Source organism: Anas platyrhynchos, chromosome 38 (genome assembly GCF_047663525.1).
Source record: "Anas platyrhynchos isolate ZD024472 breed Pekin duck chromosome 38, IASCAAS_PekinDuck_T2T, whole genome shotgun sequence".
NCBI lineage: Eukaryota > Metazoa > Chordata > Aves > Anseriformes > Anatidae > Anas > Anas platyrhynchos.
The window spans coordinates 2,849,257-2,871,822 of NC_092626.1; the positions used below are offsets into that span (position 1 = coordinate 2,849,257).

At 53.1% G+C, this 22,566-nt stretch overlaps 2 protein-coding genes and 1 long non-coding RNA gene across 6 annotated transcripts; 2 read left to right on the forward strand and 1 right to left on the reverse strand.

Annotated features, from left to right (window-relative positions):
* Positions 1-314: 314 nt before the first annotated feature.
* LOC140001174 (uncharacterized) lies at positions 315-1,805 on the forward strand. Its single transcript, XR_011806295.1, has 3 exons — positions 315-787; positions 856-1,061; positions 1,669-1,805. It is a non-coding gene; the product is annotated as an uncharacterized lncRNA (long non-coding RNA).
* A 45-nt stretch (positions 1,806-1,850) lies between these two features.
* LOC140001172 (carboxy-terminal kinesin 2-like) lies at positions 1,851-8,645 on the forward strand (the record flags this gene model as incomplete). The annotated part of the gene is given in 12 exon segments (XM_072032363.1): positions 1,851-2,018; positions 2,628-2,774; positions 3,692-3,820; positions 4,070-4,180; positions 5,394-5,567; positions 6,675-6,836; positions 6,919-7,057; positions 7,141-7,191; positions 7,194-7,273; positions 7,371-7,444; positions 7,551-7,626; positions 8,393-8,645. Coding segments are annotated over 12 exon segments (1,356 nt in total), but the record flags the coding sequence as incomplete, so codon positions are not given.
* A 2,359-nt stretch (positions 8,646-11,004) lies between these two features.
* LOC140001170 (uncharacterized) lies at positions 11,005-22,243 on the reverse strand. Of its 4 annotated transcripts, none has more exons than XR_011806293.1 (7): positions 21,928-22,243; positions 21,783-21,873; positions 21,447-21,693; positions 20,475-20,652; positions 19,719-19,865; positions 18,205-18,810; positions 14,255-16,428 (listed from the first exon to the last, which is right to left on the reverse strand). XR_011806293.1 is itself a non-coding variant. In XM_072032357.1 (6 exons), exons 1-6 carry the CDS (start codon positions 22,120-22,122, stop codon positions 11,680-11,682), a joined length of 987 nt encoding a protein of 328 aa, XP_071888458.1. In that variant the 5' UTR covers positions 22,123-22,197; the 3' UTR covers positions 11,005-11,679. The 4 variants fall into 4 exon arrangements, 2 of the variants coding, with proteins under 2 accessions (XP_071888458.1, XP_071888459.1); XR_011806294.1 differs by having other exon boundaries at positions 21,988-22,237; XM_072032357.1 differs by lacking the exons at positions 14,255-16,428; positions 18,205-18,810 and adding an exon at positions 11,005-11,808 and having other exon boundaries at positions 21,928-22,197.
* Positions 22,244-22,566: the final 323 nt, after the last annotated feature.

The window sequence follows — 22,566 nt, forward strand, 5'->3', positions numbered from 1 at the left end:
TTTGGGGGGGTGGGGCCCGGGGGGGGTCCGGGCCGGCGGCCGCAGCGCAGGACCGTGATACAGCAGCGGCGGCGGCGGGGGGGTGCCCGAGGGGGGGGCGCGGAGGGACGGCGGCAGCGGGCCGCCCCTCCCCCCAACCGGGACCCGTCCCTGCTCCCGCACGCCCCCCCTCCCGCCGCCACTGCCGCCGTGGAGCCGACCCCATACCCCAAACCCCAAACCCCAAACCCCAAACCCCAAACCCCAAACCCCAAACCCCAAACCCCAAACCCCGCCCCCACCGCCGAAGCCCCGCCCTCTACTTCTAAAGCCCCGCCTCCCCCCTCCCTCCCTGCCGGCCGTTACCCGGCGGGCGCGGCCACGTGACCCCCCGCGCGCCTCCCTATTGGCCGGCGCCCCGGGGCGGCGCGCGGCGATTGGCGGAGGCGGCGCCCAATGGGAGCGCGGGGCGGGCGCGGTTTGAGTGTGCGCGCCGCAATGGCGGCGAGGCCCGGCGGCGGCGGCGCTGGCGCCCGCCCGGTACCGGCCACGGCGGCGGCTGCGTCACTTCCGGCCGCCTCCCGGTTACCGGTGCGCAAGGCCCACGCCAAGCGCGCGGCGGCCGCTCCTGAGCCGGAGGCTCCCGAACAGGTTGGGCCCCGCTCCCGTTCCCGGTGCCGGTTCCGGTCTCGGTCTCACCCTCCCGTTCTCCCGTAGAAACGGCGCCGCTCCGGGCCCCGAGCGGGCTGGGCTCCCAGCAGCCGCGCCCCGTTGCGGGCTATCAGCGTCCCGACGGCACCAGGCCCAGGTAGGGCGGCACCGGGGGGGTCCCGGTTCCACCGTTCGGTCGCGGTGACCCTCCCGTGCCCCCCCCAGGCCGGGAAAAAGGCCCCGGGGGCGGCTTCGGGATCGGCAGCGCCGCCTCCGGTACCGGGGGTGCGGCGGCGGGCGGCGGGGGACCCGAGGGGGCAGCTGGCGGAGCTGCGGGAGAAGATAAGGGGCCTGGAGGATGACAACCGGCAGCTCCGGGAGCAGCTGCAGCACAGCCGGGCCCGGGAGGAGGAGCTGGAGGGACAAGTGAGGTGAGAGCCCCGGTAACACCGCCCCCCGGTACCGGTTTGCACCCTCCCGGTAACCGGGGACCCCTCCCCTGACCCCTCTGGTACCTAGGGACCCCCCTCCAATAACGGGGGACCCGTTTCCTTCCTCCTCCGGTATCGGGGACCGCCCCCCTCCGGTAACGGAGGACCTGTCCCCTTTCCCCCCAGTACCGGGGACCCCCCTCCGGTAACCGGGAACTCCCCCCCGGTAACAGAGGACCCGTCCCCTTCCCCCTCCGGTACCGGGAACCCCCCTCTGGGTACGGCAGCACCCTCCACTTCCCCCTCCGGTACCCGGGGACCACTGTAAGGTATCGGAGACACCCCCCCTCCGGTAATAGAGGACCTGTCCCTTTCCCCCCTAGTATCGGGGACCTCCCTCGGGTAACTGGTGACCCTCCCCCTATCCCCTCCGGTAGCGGGGACCCCCCCCGGTAACCGGAGACCCTCCCCCTTTCCCCTCTGTTAACCGGGAACTCCCCTCGGGTAACCGGGGACCCCTCCCCTTCCCCCTCCAGTACCCGGAGACCCCCCCTCCAGTAACAGGGGAACCCCCGGTAACCGGGGACCCGTCCCCTTCCCCCTCCAGTGCCCGGGGACCCCCCTCCGGTAACCGGGGACTCTCCCCCTTCCCCGTCTGGTACTGGGAACCCCCCTCAGGGTACGGAAGCCCCCTCCCCTTCCCCCTCCGATACCCGGGGACCCCCCCTCCGATACCAGAGACCCCCCCCCCCTCCGGTAACGGCGCCCCCCCCCGGTGCCTCCCAGCTCTCTGCGCACGGAGCTGCAGCAGTCCCAGGAGGAGCGGTCCCGGTGGCAGCGGGAGGCGGAGGCGCAGGCGGCCGAGCGGCAGCGGCTGAGCTCCAGGAGCGGCACCGGCAGCTGGAGGAGCTCCGGGAGGCGGCGCGGGACCGGGAGGAGCAGCTGGGGGCCGCCCAGGTGGGTACGAGGCTGATTTCCCCCCCCCACGGGGCAAAACCAGCAAAACGCGGGATTCTGCCCCAAAATGGGCTGCGAGGAGCGCAGCTGGAGATGCTTCGGGGGGCTTTTTACCCGATTTCGGGGTGTTTTGCCGGATTTTTCCCCAGTTGTTGTCTTCTCCCAAATTATTCCCCGTACCCCCCTAAATTATTATCTTAGGCTCCCCTGATTATTGGGGTCTTCCCCCCCAACCCTTTCTGATATTGGGGCATTTCCTCCAGATTTTGGGGGCTCTTCCCCGAATTCTGCTTGGCTTTTCCCGCAAACTTTGGGGGAGTTTCCACCAATTCTGTGTGTTTCCCAACCAAATCTTGGTGGGTTTCCCCTCCCCCTGTATTCTGGATGGTTTTTCCCCATGTTTTTTGGGGGGCTCTTCCCGAAGATTTTATAGGTTATTTCCCCAAATTCTTGGTGCTTTTTCTACAAGCTCTTCGCGGACGGGGTACCCAAGTTCTGTGCGTTTTTTCCCTAAAGTTTTGAATTTTTACATCCAATTCTGGGCGCCCCCGTCTTGGCCGACGGCGTTGGGCGCCTCTTGGCCAACGGGGTCGGGCCTTTCCCCCCCAGGCGGAGCTGCGGGAGGTGTCGGGGGCGCTGTCGCGGCGCGAGGCGGAGGTGTCGGAGCTGCGGGCGCTGGCGGGGGCGCAGGAGGAGCATTTGCACGCGCTGGAGATGGAGCGGCGCCGCCTGCACAACCAGCTGCAGGAGCTCAAGGTGCACCGGGGGGGCTGACACTGAAAATATCAATAATAATTTAAAAACCAGGATTCGTTTCGGGGGATTTTTCACCCCAAGATGTAAAAAATAATAAAAATAATAAATAATAGTAATAATAATAACATTAGTATTTCATGTTTTGTTTTTGTCAAAATTAAAAAAAAATGTTTTTTTTTTTTTTGCTCAAACTTTTCTTAAAATAACATTCCTGTTTTTTCCTCAAAGTTAAAAAATATCATTTATTCTTTTTTCTCAAAATTGAAAAACAAAACCTTTTTTTAGTTTGCTCAAAATTGAAATAAAAAATCATCTCTCTTTTTTTGATTTTTACTGAAATTTTAAAAAGTCAAAAGAACACTTCTTTTATTTCTCAAAATTTAAAATAGAATAACTCATTTCATTTTTTGAGCTTTTTTGCTCAGAGTTTAACAAATACATATGTTTTTGCCCCAAATTTTTAAAAATACAAAAACAAATCATTTTTTTGCTCAGTTAAAAAAAAAAAAAACACTTGATTTTCCCTCAAATTAAAAAAAATATATAAAATGCTTAGTTTTTCTTGCTCAAAATTAAAAAAATACATAGTTTCTTTTAGGTTTTGCCCCAAATCTATAAACAACAGAATGGTCATGGTTCGTTTCTGTTTTTTTGTTCAAAATTGTAAGAGTATATAAGAATATAAATATTTAACTCTGAAAGTTTTTCTTATATATCCATACTTAAATACAGAAAAATACAGAAAAATAATCTGTCTGACAAGTGGCAGTCGGGCAGGGCTCAGGGCTGTGGCAATTGGGGCCACGTCAGGTCACCATTGGGATCCCCCAAGGCTCCGTTTTAGGGCCAGTCCTCTTCAAGTCCTCGATATTCTACAAAATACCTTTTTTTCCCTTTTTTTTTTTCCCCCTCCCCAGGGGAACATCCGTGTCTTCTGCCGCGTGCGCCCGCTGCTGGCGGCCGAGCAGGAGGCGCAGAAGGGGCTGGAGCACCTCCACTTCCCCCCCGAGGACAACAAGACGCTGGTGCTCTGCAGGACCGAGGGGGTGAGCGCCAATTTGGGGTGCCCCGACCCCAAATCAGGGCTGGGGGGGGCACCCCCTGCTGCTCCCGCTCCCAAATCCTCCACGGCCCTACAAGCGGGCGGCCCTATAACGGGGGCAGGAGGCCCTATAAGCCCGATATCTCCCCGTATTGCACATCAGGCTGGGAATAGGGCTCGTGGTGACCCCCCCAAATCCTGACACGTCCCCCCCGACCCTATTTCCTCCCCCGACCCTAATTTCCCCCCCCAGTCCCATACGGGGCGGCGGGGCGAGGTGCGCTACGACTTCAGCTTTGACCGCGTCTTCCCGCCCGGCGCCTCGCAGGAGGACGTCTTCGAGGAGATCGCGCTGCTCGTGCAGGTGCCCCCCCATAAAGGACCCCCCCCTTTTCCCCAAAATTGCCCGTTTCCCCCGTGTTTCACCCCAAAGCGCCTCCATCACCACCCAAACCCCCCCAAGTGCTCCCCAGGGTCCCCATTTCTACCTTTTTTCCCCCATAAATCCCCCCGTTTACCCCCCCAACCCCCCCCAAACTGTCCCCCAAAGCCCCTTTTTCCCCATTTCCCCCCAAACTGCCCCCGTTTCCCCCATAAATCCCCCTCTTTCCCCACCAAGGTCCCAGTTTCTGCCCATTCCCCCCCCAAACTCCCCCGTCTTCCTCTATTTCCCCCATAAATGTCCTATTTCCCCCCAAAGCGCCCCCGTTTGACACAAGTGACCCCAAAGGCTCCCGTTTCCCCCCAAAATGCCTCCATTTGCCCCTGAACTGCTCCCAAAGTGCCCCTGTTTCCCCCAAAAAGTCCCCATTTCCCCCCCAAGGCCCCTGTTTCTATCCCATTTCCCCCTTTTCCACCCCCAAAGGCCCCCTATTTCCCCTATAAGTGCCCCCATTTCCTTCCCACGCTCCCCCAAAGGCCCCCGTTTCTCCCTGAACTGACCCCAAAGCCCCCCCATTTCCCCTATAAATGCCCCCGTTTCTGCCTGTTGCCCCCCAAAGGCTCCCAAATTTCCACCCCAAAGTGCCCCTATTTCCCCCGGTTTTCACCCCAAAGCCCCCTGTTTGCCCCTGAACTCCCCCCAAAGTCTCCCCATTTCTCCCCGAACTGACCTCAAAGCTCCCCCTTCCCACCCTAAGTGCTCCCATTTCCCCCATAAATGCCTGTTTCTGCCCCCATTCCCCTAGTTTCCACCCCAAACACCCCCATTTGCCCCTGAACTCCCCCCAAAGACCCCTATTTCCCCCCCATTTTCCCCACAAGTGCCCCCATTCCCCCTATTTCCACCCCAAATGCCCCCATTTGCCCCCTGTTTTCCCCCAAAAGACCCCTATTTCCCGCCCATTTCCCCCACAAGTGCCCCCATTCCTCCCAGTTTCCACCCCAAACGCCCCCATTTGCCCCTGAACTCCCCCCATTTCGCCTCCATTTCCCCCCCATAAGAGCCCCATTTCCCCCTAGTTTCCACCCCAAACGCCCCCGTTTACCCCTGAACTCCCCCCAATGACCCTTATTTTCCCCCAAAAGACCCCTTTTTCCCCCCATTTGCCCTATAAACCCCCCCCGACCCCCCCCAGTCGGCCCTGGACGGGTACCCCGTCTGCATCTTCGCCTACGGGCAGACGGGCAGCGGCAAAACCTACACCATGGAGGGGCCGGGGGGCGCCGACCCCACAAGTTGGGGGGTGATCCCCCGCGCCGTGCGGCACCTCTTCGGGGGCGCCCGCCAGCTGGAGCACAAAGGGTGGCAGGTGGGGGCCGAGGCACCGAGTTTTGGGGGGGGTTTGGGGCTTTTTGGGAGGGGGTTTAGGGCTATTTGGGGGATTTGGGGGCTTTTTGGGGGGGAGTTAGGGCTTTCAGGAGCTTCTTTGAGGGGGGTTTAAGGCTTTTTGGGGCTTCTTTGGGCGGCGCTTAGGGCTTTTGGGGGCTTCTTTGGGTGTGTTAGCGCTTTTGGGGGGGCCTTAGGGCTTCTGGGAGGCTTTTTTGAGGGGTTAGGCCTTTTTTGGGGGATTACGGCTTTTGAGATCTTTTTCTGGGGGGGATTAGGTCTTTTAGGGGCATTTTTGGATGGGGTTTTGAGCCTTTTGGGGGTTTAAGGTGTTTGGGGGGTGTTTAGGGCTTCTTGGGGTACTTTTCGGGGGGAGGTTAGGGCTTTTGGGGGGCTTTTAGGGGGATTAGGGCTTTCTGGAGGCTAATTTAGATCTTTTGGGGGCTTTTTTGGGGGGGGTTAGGGCTTTGGGGTCTTTTGGGGGGCTTTTTGGGGGGAGGTTAGGGCTTTTGGGGGCTAATTTAGGGCTTTGGGGAGCTTTTTTTAGGGGTATTTGGTCTTTTAGGGGCTTTTTTGAGGGGGTTTTGAGCCTTTTGGGACTTTGGGGGGTTTAAGGTGTTTGGGGGGTTTAGGGCTTCTTGGGGTTCTTTTCTTTGGGGGGGTTAGGGCTTTTGGGGGGCTTTTTGGGAGGGTTAGGGCTTTCTGGAGGCTAATATAGGGCTTTTGGAGCCTTCTTTAGGGGGGTTTAGGGCTTTTGGAGGCTTTTTTGGGGCTTTTTTTGGAGGGTGTTAGGGATTTGGGGGGCTTTTTGGGGGGGTTTAGGGCTTTGGGGGGCTTTTTTTGGGGGGTTTAGGGCTTTGGGGGCTTTTGGGGGGCTTTTTGGGGGTGTTAGGGCTTTTGGGGGCTTTTTTGGGGGGAGCAGGGCTTTTGGGGGGGTTTAGGGTGGGGTTTTGGGGGGAATTTCTTTAGCTTTGGGGACTTTGGGTCTGCTCTTTGGGGTTCTTTATAGGGTTTGGAGGCTTTTGGTGGTTCTTTAGGCACTCGGGGCCCCTTTTTGGGGGGATTTTGCGCCCCCCTGACCCCCCCAAAGTACAGTTTCAGCGCCAGCTTCCTGGAGATCTACAACGAGGCACTGCGGGACCTGCTGGGGGGGGACAGGGGGGGCGAGCTGGAGATCCGCCACGTCAGCTCGGCCAGCAAGGAGCTGCACGTCCCCAACCTGCGCTGCGTCCCCGTGGCCTCCGAGGACGAGGTAAGAAACCCAAACCCCCCCTCGGAGTCCGTTTGACGTATTTTTCCATTTTTTAACCCCAAATTTGCCCCCCCCCCCCCAGGTGCTGGGGCTGCTGCAGACGGCCGCCTCCAAGCGCTCGGTGGCGCGCACGGCGCTCAACGACCGCTCGTCCCGCAGCCACTGCGTCTTCCAGCTCCACATCCAGGGCTCCAACGCCTCCCGCGCCCTCCGCTGCAGCTGTGAGCGCCTCTTTTTGGGGTTTTCTTCCTCCCCGGGGGGTGCCGACCTCCTCTTCCTCACCTGAAATCCTCCCCCAACCCAGCGGTGCTGAGCCTGGTGGACCTGGCGGGCAGCGAGCGCTTGGATAAATGCCAAGGCAGCGGCTGCGCGAGACCCAAGCCATCAACAGCAGCCTGGCCACGCTGGGGCTGGTCATCATGGCCATCTCCAACAAGGTGCTGATTTTTTGGGGAAAAAAGAGCGATTTTGGGGCCACGACCCCAAAATTTTGTCGCTTTCCTCCCCATCCTATAACGATTTTTGTCCCCGTAGGAGCCGCACGTGCCGTACCGCAACAGCAAGCTGACCTACCTGCTGCAAAACTCGCTGAGGGGCAACGCCAAAATGTGAGCGGGTTTTTTTTTTTTAGGGTGACGGGGTGGTTTTAGGGTCGAGGGTGTAGGGTGCACCCCGCTCGGACACCCCGCTATGCCGTGGATCGCCCCCACCCAGGCTCATGTTCGTCAACATCTCGCCGCTGGAGGAGAACTTCGCCGAGTCACTCAACTCCCTGCGCTTTGCCAGCAAGGTTTGGGGGAAATAATGGGGTTTTTGGGGGTTTAGGGGAGGGTTTGGATTGGGGTGGGGGTGGGGAAGGGTTTTGGGGTGGTTTTGGGGGATGGTTTTGGAGGGAGGGAGCGGGGAGGGCCTGGGGAGGAGGGTTTTGGGGTGGTTTTGGGGGAAGAATTTTGGAGGGGGTAAACATTATGGTATGGGGGGCGTTTGGGGTGGATTTGGGGATCTTTGGGACACGGTGATTTGGGGTGCCGTGGGAAATCTGCGGGCAGAGGTTGGGGGAGATGTAGGATGTGTTGGGGGTGCTCGGGGGGGAGAACGTGGGGATGGGTTCAGGGGCAGGTTTGGGATGGGGGGGTTGGTTTGGGGTGTTAGAGGGCAAATTTGGGGCACAGGGGGTGATTTCATAGGGTTATGGGATAAGGAGGGCAAGTAATGGGATATGGGGGACAGGTTTTGGGGGTTATACGGTGAGTTTGGGGTACAGGGTATGGGTTTTGGATTTTGGACATGGGGGGGATTTGGGGGAGGTCATGGGGGGGATTTGGAGGAGGTTATGGGGTGTGTTTGGGATATGGGGGTGTGATTCGGCAAGTTTTGGAGGTTTTGGGGGATTATAGGGCAGATTTGGGATATAAGGGGATGGGTTGGATTTGGGTTAGTGGGGGGCCTTTTGGGAGCATTTTGGGGCAGTTTTAGGATACGGGGGGGCATTTGGGGGGGTTATGGGGCAGATTTGTGGGTCTGGACCCCCCTCACCCCCCTCGTTCGCCCCCCAGGTGAACGAGTGCATGGTGGGCACGGCCCACGCCAACAAGAAGTAGCCCCAGGACCACCGGGACTCCCCCCCCCCAAATTCCCCTCCCCCCCCCCCGTTTGTGGTGGGGGGTGTGCAGGGGGTGTAGGCTGTCGCCTCTGGGGGTGGGATGTCTGCGTGGGGTGTGTGCAGCTGTTCCTTTTAGCCTGACCTTAATAAACATGTAAATAAGCAAAAACTCTTCTAATAATTAAAAGAAAAAAAAAAGCTGTCAATTCCCAGCTGCAATCAATTTTCTTCCTCCTGCCTGCACCAACCCTATGTGTGAAATTCCAATCTGCCCCAAAACACACGGTTTTGACCCCAAAATGTTCCTTTTTGTCCCTAACATTGGTGCTTCCACCCGCGTCGTGTTAGTTTCCAGTGCTACCACCAAAACTCCTGATTTATCTGTTAAAAATGGGGTTAAAATAACAATAACTCTCCCCAGTTTCATCTGCCTTGTCCAGATGGGCAGAGCAGGGAGCTCTATAGGGAAAATCCATAGGGAAAACCTTCCCCAGAGCACGTTTCTGTCCTATACCCCTCTTGGCACCTATAGGGAAATATGAACAGCCTGCAGGGTCCCACATTCTGATGAGAAAAATCTCATCAAATAACAATAAATTAATGCTTTGAGACTTTTTTTTGCCAGTTAATTATAAAAGTGTAAAATACTCCAGGAAGATACAGGCTCAAAACCCAGAAGTTCATCATCATCCTCACAACTATTTTTTCATAGAGCTAATAGTTCACCAGAGTAAAATAAAAAGACAAATAGCTTAAGAGAGTTATTAAAGTATTAAGTTATTAAAACAAATTAAAAATAAAGAGTTTATTACAGTTTTTGTTAACGTTTGGTCCCCTAATGTGAGAAACACTCCGTAGCCAATAACTTAGGCTCAGGCGAGGATCTCAGTGAAGTAGTAATTTATTCGCGATTGCCATGGCGGGCGCCCCACAAGCAGGAGAGAGCGCCTCTACTAGTTCCAAAACACAGTTTATATACCTTTTGATGGCAGGACCCTCCCCTGTTTCCCCACTGAGTGGGTAATCCAGGTTCACAATCTATCTGATGCTTCACAAACAATGCATGGCCTTCAGTTGCCGGCCTGTTAAATTTCAAATTTCTTTTGACATTTTTACTGTTTGAAGTGGTAATGTTTCTTCACTTACCTGACTTGACACCGTGATTTTCACCTAATTGTCCTAAGGAGTCTGGTTGTCTGCATTTCACTAGGTCGCCTGCTAAACTTTCTTATCACTGTAAGCATATCTCAGTACCACATTCCCTCCTTCTAAACAATGTAACTCTGCAAAAACAACATTTCTATTCCCACAATTCCCCCCTTTTCTTTTTTTATAAACTGTTGATTTTTGCAAAACCTTTCTGTAAGGTGCAATTTGATAGACTTCTTCTTCTTTGCTTTCTTTGCTTTCCATCTCCTCATTATCTCCTTAGCTGAGTAAGGTGGTAGCTCCATGGTCATTTGTTTCAATAGTGCGGTTTCAGTTAACCACTGTACTAGTCCTCTTACACAGGGGATAATGCAGCAACCAATGGCTGTCAAAACTCCTACAACTACGATCAAGGATGTAAATATGCCTACTTTTTCTGCCAATTCACTGGCAAGGGTGGTAAGCCCTTGCAATGTTCTTGTTACCGAGCCATCTGGGACACTATTTTTGGGTATAAGAGTGCAACAATGGTTGCTCAGTATTACACACACAAACACACCTCCTTCCTCTGCGAGCATCATATCTAATGCTATCCTGTTTTCCCAAGCCATTTTGCTGATGGCATCTAGTTGTTCATCGATTCCTCTCATCGCATCCTTGGTATAATTGATGAATCTCTGCTGATTATAATAGAAATAATTAATCCAATCCACATTTTTATTGATTGTTACCCACCAGACCAGTGACTCAAACCCTGCAGCAATTTGATTTCTGGCTTTATGTTCATCTGGAACTCCTCTAGGTACCTCAATAGAATCTATATATACTCTATCATCAAATGATATTCCTAAGCCTCTTTTACTTCTGGGTATTTGTGATGTTTCTCTTTCAAATGCCAGGGTGAAGGGTATAGCTAATTGAACAAGTGCGCAAGTGCCTTCCCAATTAGATGGTAGGGTGGACCGTAAGATCTTCCCTCCACCGTACCACCAGAGATCTGCCCTGGGGATCTCTAGTCTTGAGCAGTTTCCCATCAAGTCCTTGGTAGCACAAGGCAAATTCTCCCAGATGCCAGGTAGCACTCACACCCTGCCGTGAGAGGCAAGCTGTATGGTTACCTATAGCTGTAGAGAATGCAGGGGGAACCGTGATACTGTTATCATGCAAGGAACAGCAAAGAGAGACTTACAGGCCTCATTTCCCCAGGCAGTCTTTTCTTGGTACAATGCAATCATATATCGCATCCCTTGGGAGTCTTTGGTCCACCCCCATGGGAAGGGCACTATCTGGGCAATCGGTCATCCCAAGGCACAAGCATAGCAGTAGCTACAGTTGAGACTCTGGACGGTATATTTGACCCGTTCTTTCCAGGCATTCACATCCCCATACCTTGTTTGAACTGACACATTTCAGAGGGCCTCCTGTTTTCTCCTTGAGTTTCTCCCTTTCTCTGATGGCAATAGAGGACTGTTTCCATACAGTATTCTCAATCTGGCTGTTGGGTCTCTCTCAGTTATTGGTTCTCTCTGCTCAATTGTCGTTAGGCATTTAAATCTCCACAAGCTAACACCTCACAAACATCGAACGTGACAGAATGTGGTACATAACCCTCTGTCACAGTCACCCATATTTTGATGGGGTATCCCGTTTTTGCTATTATCTGGTCGTGCCTTTTGCAAGTTGCCAATTGACCAAGGCCTTCTCTGAGGCCTAGAATCACTAAAATCAAAATTAGTAATCAATTTTTCCCTGTCATTATTTTTAAACCTTAGGTTTCCAAATAATTATTGATACAAAAAGTAAGATGTACACTACTACTATAACAACCCCCCCTTGGGAGCACTGCAATTCACTATAGGTCTGTTCTTTCTCTCAATCACAAGTCACAGTCGTTAGTTACCTGTGAAAATAAAAGGTTAGTTTACAATTGTAAGCTCTTATCCTGCTCAGAGTCCACTATGAGATTTTTCAATTTCAACTTCCAACAAGTCTTTTGTAGGAACAGCTTCCCAGGTACTAGCGTCAACGGATGCCTTCACTCGAGTATAGTGAGTCCAACCTTTTTCCACAGTTCTTAGGCTGTTTCAGTGGTTAGTAATTGTCCTTCCCATTCAGGCCGGAGCTGACTCTTTCCAGGTCCAAACCAGGACCCGGTTTCCTGGGTGATGGTGGTGAATGGGGAATTCCAAAGGTGGGGTTTGAGCCAACAACCCACAGGTCCTGAGAAATGACAAAGAAGAGGACAACCCCAGAATACAGTTCTTAAGAAAACTCTCTTGTTTTGAATTGTGGTATCTCATCCCTTCTGCCCAGATAGGGCAATCTGAACAGCATCTCATATGGTAAAATTCCTATATCATTTTTTTGGTGCTGTTTAAACCTGTAGGAGTAAGCATTTTACCCAAGGAAGTTGGGTTTCTAACACTAGTTTAGTTAATTGCTTCTTTAATGTCTGATTCATTCGTTCCACCTTCCCAGAAGAGGAGGGGTGCCAGGGGCTGTGAAAATCCCACTCAATCTCTAAGGCCTGCTTTAACCCTTGCAGTAAAGCTTTACGCCCATCCAGTCACGTGGTCAATTAGGACAAACAAGTAACTCAGTAAAGTCTACCTGTATACTTTGGAAAGGTCAAACCCCTGGCTCCCGTCCTCTTCTAGATGGATTACAGAAGACCTTTTTATTTACCTTTTGACATATGGTACATCCTCTACATATGTGCTTCCCTAAAGTGTATATTCCTACACAGACATACTTTCTTATCACATATTGCTTGCACCTCCCAATGACTCTTCTGATGTAAAACAGTTAATATTTGCCTCATTATCACTTTATTCAGCATTTCTCTCCCATCAGGGAGTATCGATTTTCCTTCAGACTTCATGGCTCCTGATTCCTTAAAAAAAATCTTCCTTTTAAAACTTTTTAGTTCTTTCTTAATTTTCAACAATTCCCTGAATCCTCTCTGCATTTATTCTGTTTTCCTTCAGACATTAGATGCCTTAAATACCTGACTTCTCTTTCTCCATATTGTAATTTATTTATTTTTTTAATACTCCCAAGCCCTGCTTTCCCAGAAAGTTGAATAGCTTGTTAGTAGCTTTCTTCACAACTCTTTTCTCCTGTCCTGACAATAGAAAACGATCCACATATTTGTTAACATTAATACCTCCTTGGGAGGTTGTAATTGCTCCAAAATCTTTTTTAGAACTTAACCAAATAGATAGGTGGCCCAGTAAACCCTTGGGGGTAAAATTGTCCACCTATATTGTTGCTTCCGCCCCCATTTCAGGGTCTTTCCAGTCAGAGGTGAACACACATGTATGTTTGCTCTCAGGGCCTGAGAGCACTCCATTAATAACACTGTTATTCCAGTCTAACAATTTACTAGTTGAATGCCCAATTTAATCATCAAATCCCTTCTCAACAAGTTAGTCCCTGCCTTGGGTACATACAATAATTACCCAGTGATCATTTTATCCCCTGGTCTCAGCTTGGTATCCCCCAAAAGTGGCACTGTTATCCCAGCCCCTTCTGCCCCCATCACTTTTTAGGGTTTCATTAGTTAATTTAATCCCTGATACTTTACAAGTCAGTAATGACCTAGCTGTTCCCCAGTGTATTGGGTTTGATGGCAAGGTTCGGGGGCTGTGAGTGGGGGGCGTGGGAAACTGCAGTGGCAGCCCCCGTGAGAAAAACCCAGAAGCCTCCCCGTGGCAGGTAAGGGACAATTTCATCTGGCCCCAAAGGGGCCCACTGCTGCCCAGAGCCAAGCCATGAGCAATACAGTCCGTGCCTCTGTGAGAGCACAGCCACGAAAACAAACAAACAAAGAAACAAACAAAAGCCTGCTGCTCAACAGCAGTTGGGAGAGCGAGAAACCCCCCCGCAGACACCAAAGTCAGTGCAGAAGGAGGGGGAGGAGGCGCTCCAGGCGCTGGAGCCGAAGCCCCCCTGCGGCCGCTGGAGAGGCCCCTGGTGGAGCAGGCTGTTCCCCCCTCCCCGATGCTTGGGAAACTGACCAAACACCACAGCAAATATGCAAATATACCAAAACTTCTAGACTGTTACTTAGATAATGCCTACATCACCTTTCCCTGCTCATTCAACTTCAAACAGCTCTGTTAAATACTACATGCCACACCTTTAACACCTTCAGCAACCCTTTTAACACTTCCTTTATCTTTCTCCAGCCTGTACTTTTCTAATACCAGCACCAAAGGCTCAGTCAGGGTCCAACTTAATTCCATACCTTTTCCCTCCAAGATAAACAACATATCAATATAGCATATTTCATCCCATTTTCCTTCTTTCCTCCTTCTTCCACTCCCGATATTCCTATTCGAAGTGGCCAGCCTGGCCACACTTAAAACATCTTATCAAAGCCTGTCCCTGCTAGGACTCAGGCCACAACACAGGCAGCCTTCTTTGCCTGCCATTCCTTCATCTCTCTTCCTCTCCTTTCCATCCTGGCCCTGACTCCCCCTGAAGATTTTCTTCCTCTTTCTCCAACCCTCTGCCTTACTACCTGCTGCACTGTCAATACCATTAGTTTTGCTCTTTTTTTTTTTTTTTTTTCCTTCTTACCTCCCCTCCGGACACACACCTCCAGGGCCTCCCGCAGGAGGGTCCCCCAGTGACTGTTCGCTACATCCCCCCACCTTCTGAAGCATTTTCTGCGTATTCTGCCAGGCTTTAATCACACAATGAACTTTCAAGAGCCCTTGGGATACTGGGTCCTCAGGTCTCATCCCCAAGTACTTTCTCATTCTGACCCCAAGTCTCTCATATGATTTCTGTGTTGCACACTATTATTATTCCAGCCAGGATTGGCAAGTGGGTATTTCTGCCCTGCCGGTATTACCCCTGGTCCTGGAGGATGAGCTCTTTCCCATTCTTGTATAGCAGCTCTCCTCCTGATCATTCCCATTTCTTTCCCTGTAAACAACATACTTATAGACATAATTCCCTCCCCCAAGAGTATGAATCAGGTCGTAGGAACGGGTCTAATTGTTCAACTAGGCTGTTGGGGTCCTTGAATAAAGACTTCCTCTCCTTCTTAAAAGTTCTAACCTCTCTGCTGGTAAGGAGGAGGGAGTAGTTCACCTAAGAGGATATACAGTTATTGTTAGTACTGTTAGTATCAGGGAAGGCAAAATTCTCAATATCTCTTCTACCTTGTTCTAATTCTTGCCAGAGCCTAGAGTACGATCCTTCTTTAGGGACAGTGTTAATTACAGTCCCTGTCTCCCTTCCCGGAGTGACTGCTGCTGCCACCAGTTCAATATTAAGATTATAGGGAACATAACTTGGCTCCTTCTCTAAAAAAGGAATCTTCTTGTTTACACATAGATTTAAAGCCTGAATTTTCATCAGACCCGTATTTTGGCCAAAATACTGCTGTTTCCTTAATTGGTTCTTTTGTCCAGACTGATACACAATATTTAACCTTTTTTTTTAAATTATTTTTCTTTTACAATCCCTCTAATTTTGGGATTATGTTTCCAATTTCTTATAATTCTTCAGGAAGAACTATTAGTAGGCACTCCCCCAGGGATATCTCCCTGTCCCCTGGAACTCATATCTTCCCATCTTTCCTAACCCTCGCCCGTATGTGCTACAGAATTTTCCCTTCTGCAGTGTACCACACACCAACGTACTGAAAGATGGGGGTGTACCGCCAAGCACTTCCCCGTGCCAGCGTTACCGCACACCTGAGTTTACCAGATTCCCTGGTGTACTTCCAAGCACTTCCCCGTGCAAGGATTACCGTACACCAGATTCCCCTGGTGTAGTGCCAGCACTTCCCCGTGCAAGGGCTTACCATACACCAGATACCCGACCCCCAAGGCAATACTTAATATTTCTTACCTTGGTCTGTGCACAGAGTAACCGGATCGATTCTTAAAAACCCGGAGTGCCTACCTTCTTCCTTTCCCCACTACTTCACGGCTCCTGCCTCTTTAACCAGTCTCGGGCCCTCTGTCAGCTTTCCGCAGAACCGCCACCGTCGATGTACAGGACCGCTGAAATCAGCGGGGCATGCCTTCCTGCTGCTGCGGCGGTGGGGCTCCCCAGTAGGTGACTGGATCCCGGACGAGCCCCCAAATTGTGAGAAACACTCCGTAGCCAATAACTTAGGCTCAGGCGAGGATCTCAGTGAAGTAGTAATTTATTCGCGATTGCAATGGCGGGCGCCCACAAGCAGGAGAGAGCGCCTCTACTAGTTCCAAAACACAGTTTATATACCTTTTGATGGCAGGACCCTCCCCTGTTTCCCCACTGAGTGGGTAATCCAGGTTCACAATCTATCTGATGCTTCACAAACAATGCATGGCCTTCAGTTGCCGGCCTGTTAAATTTCAAATTTCTTTTGACATTTTTACTGTTTGAAGTGGTAATGTTTCTTCACTTACCTGACTTGACTTGACACCGTGATTTTCACCTAATTGTCCTAAGGAGTCTGGTTGTCTGCATTTCACTAGGTCGCCTGCTAAACTTTCTTATCACTGTAAGCATATCTCAGTACCACATTCCCTCCTTCTAAACAATGTAACTCTGCAAAAACAACATTTCTATTCCCACACCTAACTACGAGGCACTGTACAACATCACCCCTTCCTTCACCCTTCTGTGAGGGGAATGGCAAAATTTCACTCATATTATTGTCATTTATATTGCCAAATTTTATTTGAAGCCTGATAGTAAGTAGTTACGTGGGCTTTCCTCACCGAATTACCACTTAAAACCCACAATTGCCACCAAACTGCCCCAATTTTGCTGCTTTTTGGCCTCTTTCCGCTGTTGTGGGGGGTTGCTACAGGTTTTCACTACACTTCAAATCTGGATCAAGGGCAAAGAGGAGATAAATGAAAGTAAATATCTGTGCAAATATAAAGTCATAAATAGTGTCTGTAAATATTTATATATATAAAATCATCCTTTTCAGTTGTTGTGCTCTGGAGTTTAATTTTGCATCTAAACACATTGCATGTAGGGTCTTCTATGTTCCCTTACCGGCTGGAAGGTTTTTCACTTTATTTTTACACCAAGGAGACCTGATTTAACCTGAATGCTATTCTTGTACTTCCAAGGAACATATATTTAATTTAAAATATATTTAACTAACTCTTTTATCGCTTGTTCACCACAGCTGACCTCCAGCTCACCCCCCTTGTCCCCCCCCAGCAGGTCCCGCAGCACCTCATTGTAGATCTCCAGGAAACTGGCGCTGAAACTGTACTTTGGGGGGGTCAGGGGGGCGCAAAATCCCCCCAAAAAGGGGCCCCGAGTGCCTAAAGAACCACCAAAAGCCTCCAAACCCTATAAAGAACCCCAAAGAGCCCCCAAAAGAGCAGACCCAAAGTCCCCAAAGCTAAAGAAATTCCCCAAAAAACCCACCCTAACCCCCCCACCCCAAAAGCCCTACTCCCCCAAGAAAGCCCTACCCCCTCAAAAAAAGCCCTAAATTAGCCCCCAAAAGACCTACCCCCAAAAAAGCCCCAAAAAAGCCCCCATAAGCCCTAATCCCCCCAAAAGCACCCCAAGAAGCCCTAACCCCCCCAAATGCCTTAAATCCCCCAAAAGAAGCCCCCAAAAGCTCAAAACCCCCTCAAAAAAGCCCCTAAAAGACTTAATTCCCCCCCAAAAAATCTCCCCAAAGCCCTAAACTAGCCCCCCAAAAGCTGTAACCCCCCCAAAAAAAAGCACCCCAAGTCCTAAACCCTCCCAAATGCCTTAAACCCCCAAAAGTCCCAAAATCCCCTCAAAAAAGCCCCTAAAAGACCTAATCCCCCCAAAAAAGCTCCCAAAAGCCATAACTCCCCAAAGTCTCCCCAAAAGTCCCCCCAAAAGCCCTAACCTCCAAAAAAAGCCCCCCAAAAGCCCTAAATTAGCCACCAAAAAGCCCTAACACCCCCCCAAAAAAACCCAAAAGCCCCCAAAAACCCTAAGCCCCTCCCAAAAGCACTAACACACCCAAAGAAGCCCCCAAAAGCCCTAAACGCCCCCATAAGACGTCCCCAAAAGCCCTAATCCCCCCCAAAAGCACCCCAAGAAGCCCTAAACCTCCCCCAAACACCATAAATCCCCCAAAAGAAGCCCCCAAAAGCTCAAAACTCCCTCCAAAAGGCCCCTAAAAGACCTAATTCCCCCCAAAAATCTCCCCAAAGCCCTAAATTAGCCCCCCAAAAGCTGTAACCCCTCCCAAAAAAGCACCCCAAGAAGTCCTAACCCCCCCCAAATGCCTTAAACCCCCCAAAGTCCCAAAAGGCTCAAAACCCCCTCAAAAAAGCCCCTAAAAGACCTAATGCCCCCAAAAAAGCCCCCAAAAGCCGTAATCCCCCAAAAAAGCCCTAAACACCCAAAAAAAGCCTCCCCAAAAGCTCACCAAAAAGCCCTAACCCCCCAAAAAAGCTCCCCAAAACCCTAAAGTAGCCACCAGAAAGCCCTAACACCCCAAAAAAAGCCCCCCAAAAGCGCTAACACACCCAAAGAAGCCCCCAAAAGCCCTAAGCACCGCCCAAAGAAGCCCCCAAAACCCCTAACTCCCCCCAAAAAAGCCCCAAAAGCCCCCCAAAAGCCCCCAAACCCCCCAAAACTCGGTGCCTCAGCCCCCACCTGCCACCCTTTGTGCTCCAGCTGGCGGGCGCCCCCGAAGAGGTGCCGCACGGCGCGGGGGATCACCCCCCAACTTGTGGGGTCGGCGCCCCCCGGCCCCTCCATGGTGTAGGTTTTGCCGCTGCCCGTCTGCCCGTAGGCGAAGATGCAGACGGGGTACCCATCCAGGGCCGACTGGGGGGGGAAGGGGGGGTTTATAGGGCAAATGGGGGGAAAAAGGGGTCTTTTGGGGGAAAATAAGGGTCATTGGGGGGAGTTCAGGGGTAAACGGGGGTATTTGGGGTAGAAAATGGGGGGAAATGGGGGCACTTGTGGGGGGAAATGGGGGGGAAATAGGGGTCTTTGGGGGGAAATGGGGGCATTTGGTGGGGCTAACGGGGCACTTTGGGGGCCTTTGGGGTGGAAACTGGGGCAAACGGGCACTTTTGGGGAGAATGGGAAGAAACAGGGGCATTTATGGGGAAAATGGGGGGAAACAGCGCTTCTTGGGGGGGGAAATAGGGCAGAAACTGGAGGGAATGGGGGCACTTGTGGGGGAAATGGGAGGGAAATAGGGGTCTTTGGGGGGAAATGGGGGCGCACACAGCAGAAGACGCGGATGTTCCCCTGGGGAGGGGGAAAAAAAAAGGGAAAAAAAGGTATTTTGTAGAATATCGAGGACTTGAAGAGGACTGGCCCTAAAACGGAGCCTTGGGGGATCCCAATGGTGACCTGACGTGGCCCCAGTTGCCACAGCCCTGAGCCCTGCCCGACTGCCACTTGTCAGACAGATTATTTTTCTGTATTTTTCTGTATTTAAGTATGGATATATAAGAAAAACTTTCAGAGTTAAATATTTATATTCTTATATACTCTTACAATTTTGAACAAAAAAACAGGAACGAACCATGACCATTCTGTTGTTTATAGATTTTGAGCAAAACCCCCAAAACTATGTATTTTTTTAATTTTGAGCAAGAAAAACTAAGCATTTTATATATTTTTTTTTAATTTGAGGGAAAACTAAGTGTTTTTTTTTTAACTGAGCAAAAAAATGATTTGTTTTTGTATTTTTAAAAATTTGGGGCAAAAACATATGTATTTGTTAAACTCTGAGCAAAAAAGCTCAAAAAATGAAATGAGTTATTCTATTTTAAATTTTGAGAAATAAAAGAAGTGTTCTTTTGACTTTTTAAAATTTCAATAAAAATCAAAAAAAGAGAGATGATTTTTTATTTCAATTTTGAGCAAACTAAAAAAAGGTTTTGTTTTTCAATTTTGAGAAAAAAGAATAAATGATATTTTTTAACTTTGAGGAAAAAACAGGAATGTTATTTTAAAAAAAGTTTGAGTAAAAAAAAAAAACATTTTTTTTTAATTTTGACAAAAACAAAACATGAAATACTAATGTTATTATTATTACTATTATTTATTATTTTTATTATTTTTTACATCTTGGGGTGAAAAATCCCCCGAAACGAATCCTGGTTTTTAAATTATTATTGATATTTTCAGTGTCAGCCCCCCCGGTGCACCTTGAGCTCCTGCAGCTGGTTGTGCAGGCGGCGCCGCTCCATCTCCAGCGCGTGCAAATGCTCCTCCTGCGCCCCCGCCAGCGCCCGCAGCTCCGACACCTCCGCCTCGCGCCGCGACAGCGCCCCCGACACCTCCCGCAGCTCCGCCTGGGGGGGAAAGGCCCGACCCCGTTGGCCAAGAGGCGCCCAACGCCGTCGGCCAAGACGGGGGCGCCCAGAATTGGATGTAAAAATTCAAAACTTTAGGGAAAAAACGCACAGAACTTGGGTACCCCGTCCGCGAAGAGCTTGTAGAAAAAGCACCAAGAATTTGGGGAAATAACCTATAAAATCTTCGGGAAGAGCCCCCCAAAAAACATGGGGAAAAACCATCCAGAATACAGGGGGAGGGGAAACCCACCAAGATTTGGTTGGGAAACACACAGAATTGGTGGAAACTCCCCCAAAGTTTGCGGGAAAAGCCAAGCAGAATTCGGGGAAGAGCCCCCAAAACCTGGAGGAAATGCCCCAATATCAGAAAGGGTTGGGGGGGAAGACCCCAATAATCAGGGGAGCCTAAGATAATAATTTAGGGGGGTACGGGGAATAATTTGGGAGAAGACAACAATTGGGGAAAAATCCGGCAAAACACCCCGAAATCGGGTAAAAAGCCCCCCGAAGCATCTCCAGCTGCGCTCCTCGCAGCCCATTTTGGGGCAGAATCCCGCGTTTTGCTGGTTTTGCCCCGTGGGGGGGGGAAATCAGCCTCGTACCCACCTGGGCGGCCCCCAGCTGCTCCTCCCGGTCCCGCGCCGCCTCCCGGAGCTCCTCCAGCTGCCGGTGCCGCTCCTGGAGCTCAGCCGCCAGCCGCTGCCGCTCGGCCGCCTGCGCCTCCGCTTCCCGCTGCCACCGGGACCGCTCCTCCTGGGACTGCTGCAGCTCCGTGCGCAGAGAGCTGGGAGGCACCGGGGGGGGGGGGGGGCCGTTACCGGAGGGGGGGGGTCTCTGGTATCGGAGGGGGGGTCCCCGGGTATCGGAGGGGGAAGGGGAGGGGGCTTCCGTACCCTGAGGGGGGTTCCCAGTACCAGACGGGGAAGGGGGAGAGTCCCCGGTTACCGGAGGGGGGTCCCCGGGCACTGGAGGGGGAAGGGGACGGGTCCCCGGTTACCGGGGGTTCCCCTGTTACTGGAGGGGGGGTCTCCGGGTACTGGAGGGGGAAGGGGAGGGGTCCCCGGTTACCCGAGGGGAGTTCCCGGTTAACAGAGGGGAAAGGGGGAGGGTCTCCGGTTACCGGGGGGGGTCCCCGCTACCGGAGGGGATAGGGGGAGGGTCACCAGTTACCCGAGGGAGGTCCCCGATACTAGGGGGGAAAGGGACAGGTCCTCTATTACCGGAGGGGGGGTGTCTCCGATACCTTACAGTGGTCCCCGGGTACCGGAGGGGGAAGTGGAGGGTGCTGCCGTACCCAGAGGGGGGTTCCCGGTACCGGAGGGGGAAGGGGACGGGTCCTCTGTTACCGGGGGGGAGTTCCCGGTTACCGGAGGGGGGTCCCCGGTACTGGGGGGAAAGGGGACAGGTCCTCCGTTACCGGAGGGGGGGGTCCCCGATACCGGAGGAGGAAGGAAACGGGTCCCCCGTTATTGGAGGGGGGTCCCTAGGTACCAGAGGGGTCAGGGGAGGGGTCCCCGGTTACCGGGAGGGTGCAAACCGGTAGCGGGGGGGGGGGGGGGGTGTTACCGGGGCTCTCACCTCACTTGTCTGCCTAGCTCCTCCTCCCGGGCCCGGCTGTGCTGCAGCTGCTCCCGGAGCTGCCGGTTGTCATCCTCCAGGCCCCTTATCTTCTCCCGCAGCTCCGCCAGCTGCCCCCTCGGGTCCCCCGCCGCCCGCCGCCGCACCCCCGGTACCGGAGGCGGCGCTGCCGATCCCGAAGCCGCCCCCGGGGCCTTTTTCCCGGCCTGGGGGGCTGCGGCGACGGTCATGGCCTTGCGCAGAAGCCCTGGGGGGGGGCACGGGGGGGTCACCGCGACCGAACGGTGGAACCGGGACCCCCCCGGTACAACCGGGACCCCCCCGGTGCCGCCCTACCTGGGCCTGGTGCCGTCGGGACGCTGATAGCCCGCAACGGGGCGCGGCTGCTGGGAGCCCAGCCCGCTCGGGGCCCGGAGCGGCGCCGTTTCTACGGGAGAACGGGAGGGTGAGACCGGCACCGGGAACGGGAGCGGGGCCCAACCTGTTCGGGAGCCTCCGGCTCAGGAGCGGCCGCCGCGCGCTTGGCGTGGGCCTTGCGCACCGGTAACCGGGAGGCGGCCGGAAGTGACGCAGCCGCCGCCGTGGCCGGTACCGGGCGGGCGCCAGCGCCGCCGCCGCCGGGCCTCGCCGCCATTGCGGCGCGCACACTCAAACCGCGCCCGCCCCGCGCTCCCATTGGGCGCCGCCTCCGCCAATCGCCGCGCGCCGCCCCGGGGCGCCGGCCAATAGGGAGGCGCGCGGGGGGTCACGTGGCCGCGCCCGCCGGGTAACGGCCGGCAGGGAGGGAGGGGGGAGGCGGGGCTTTAGAAGTAGAGGGCGGGGCTTCGGCGGTGGGGGCGGGGTTTGGGGAAAAGGGGGCGCGGTTTGGAGCCGGGGGGGCGGGAGCAGGGCCGGTCCCCGGTTGGGGGGGGTGGGGGGGGGCCCGGTGTCGCAGTCCCTCCGCGCCCCCCTCTGGGCCCCCCCCCGCCGCCGCTGCCACCGCTGCTGCGTCACGGCCCTGCCGCTCGGCCCCGCCGCCTCCAGTAAGGAACCCCACGGGACACCCCCCCAAAAAAAAAAAAAAAAAAAAAACAACCCGGTCTCGTGACACCCTCCCGAGATCCGGCCTCGGAACCCCCCC

What these genes read in the sequence shown, in the direction of transcription:
- LOC140001170 (XM_072032357.1), bottom strand. Translation starts at nt 22,122, where the DNA reads ATGGGAGCGCGGGGCGGGCGCGGTTTGAGTGTGCGCGCCGCAATGGCG. An exon ending in AGCCGGAGGCTCCCGAACAG is followed by an intron (nt 21,874 to 21,927) that starts GTTGGGCCCCGC and finishes GTTCTCCCGTAG; the next exon opens with AAACGGCGCCGCTCCGGGCC. An exon ending in CCCGACGGCACCAGGCCCAG is followed by an intron (nt 21,694 to 21,782) that starts GTAGGGCGGCAC and finishes GCCCCCCCCCAG; the next exon opens with GGCTTCTGCGCAAGGCCATG.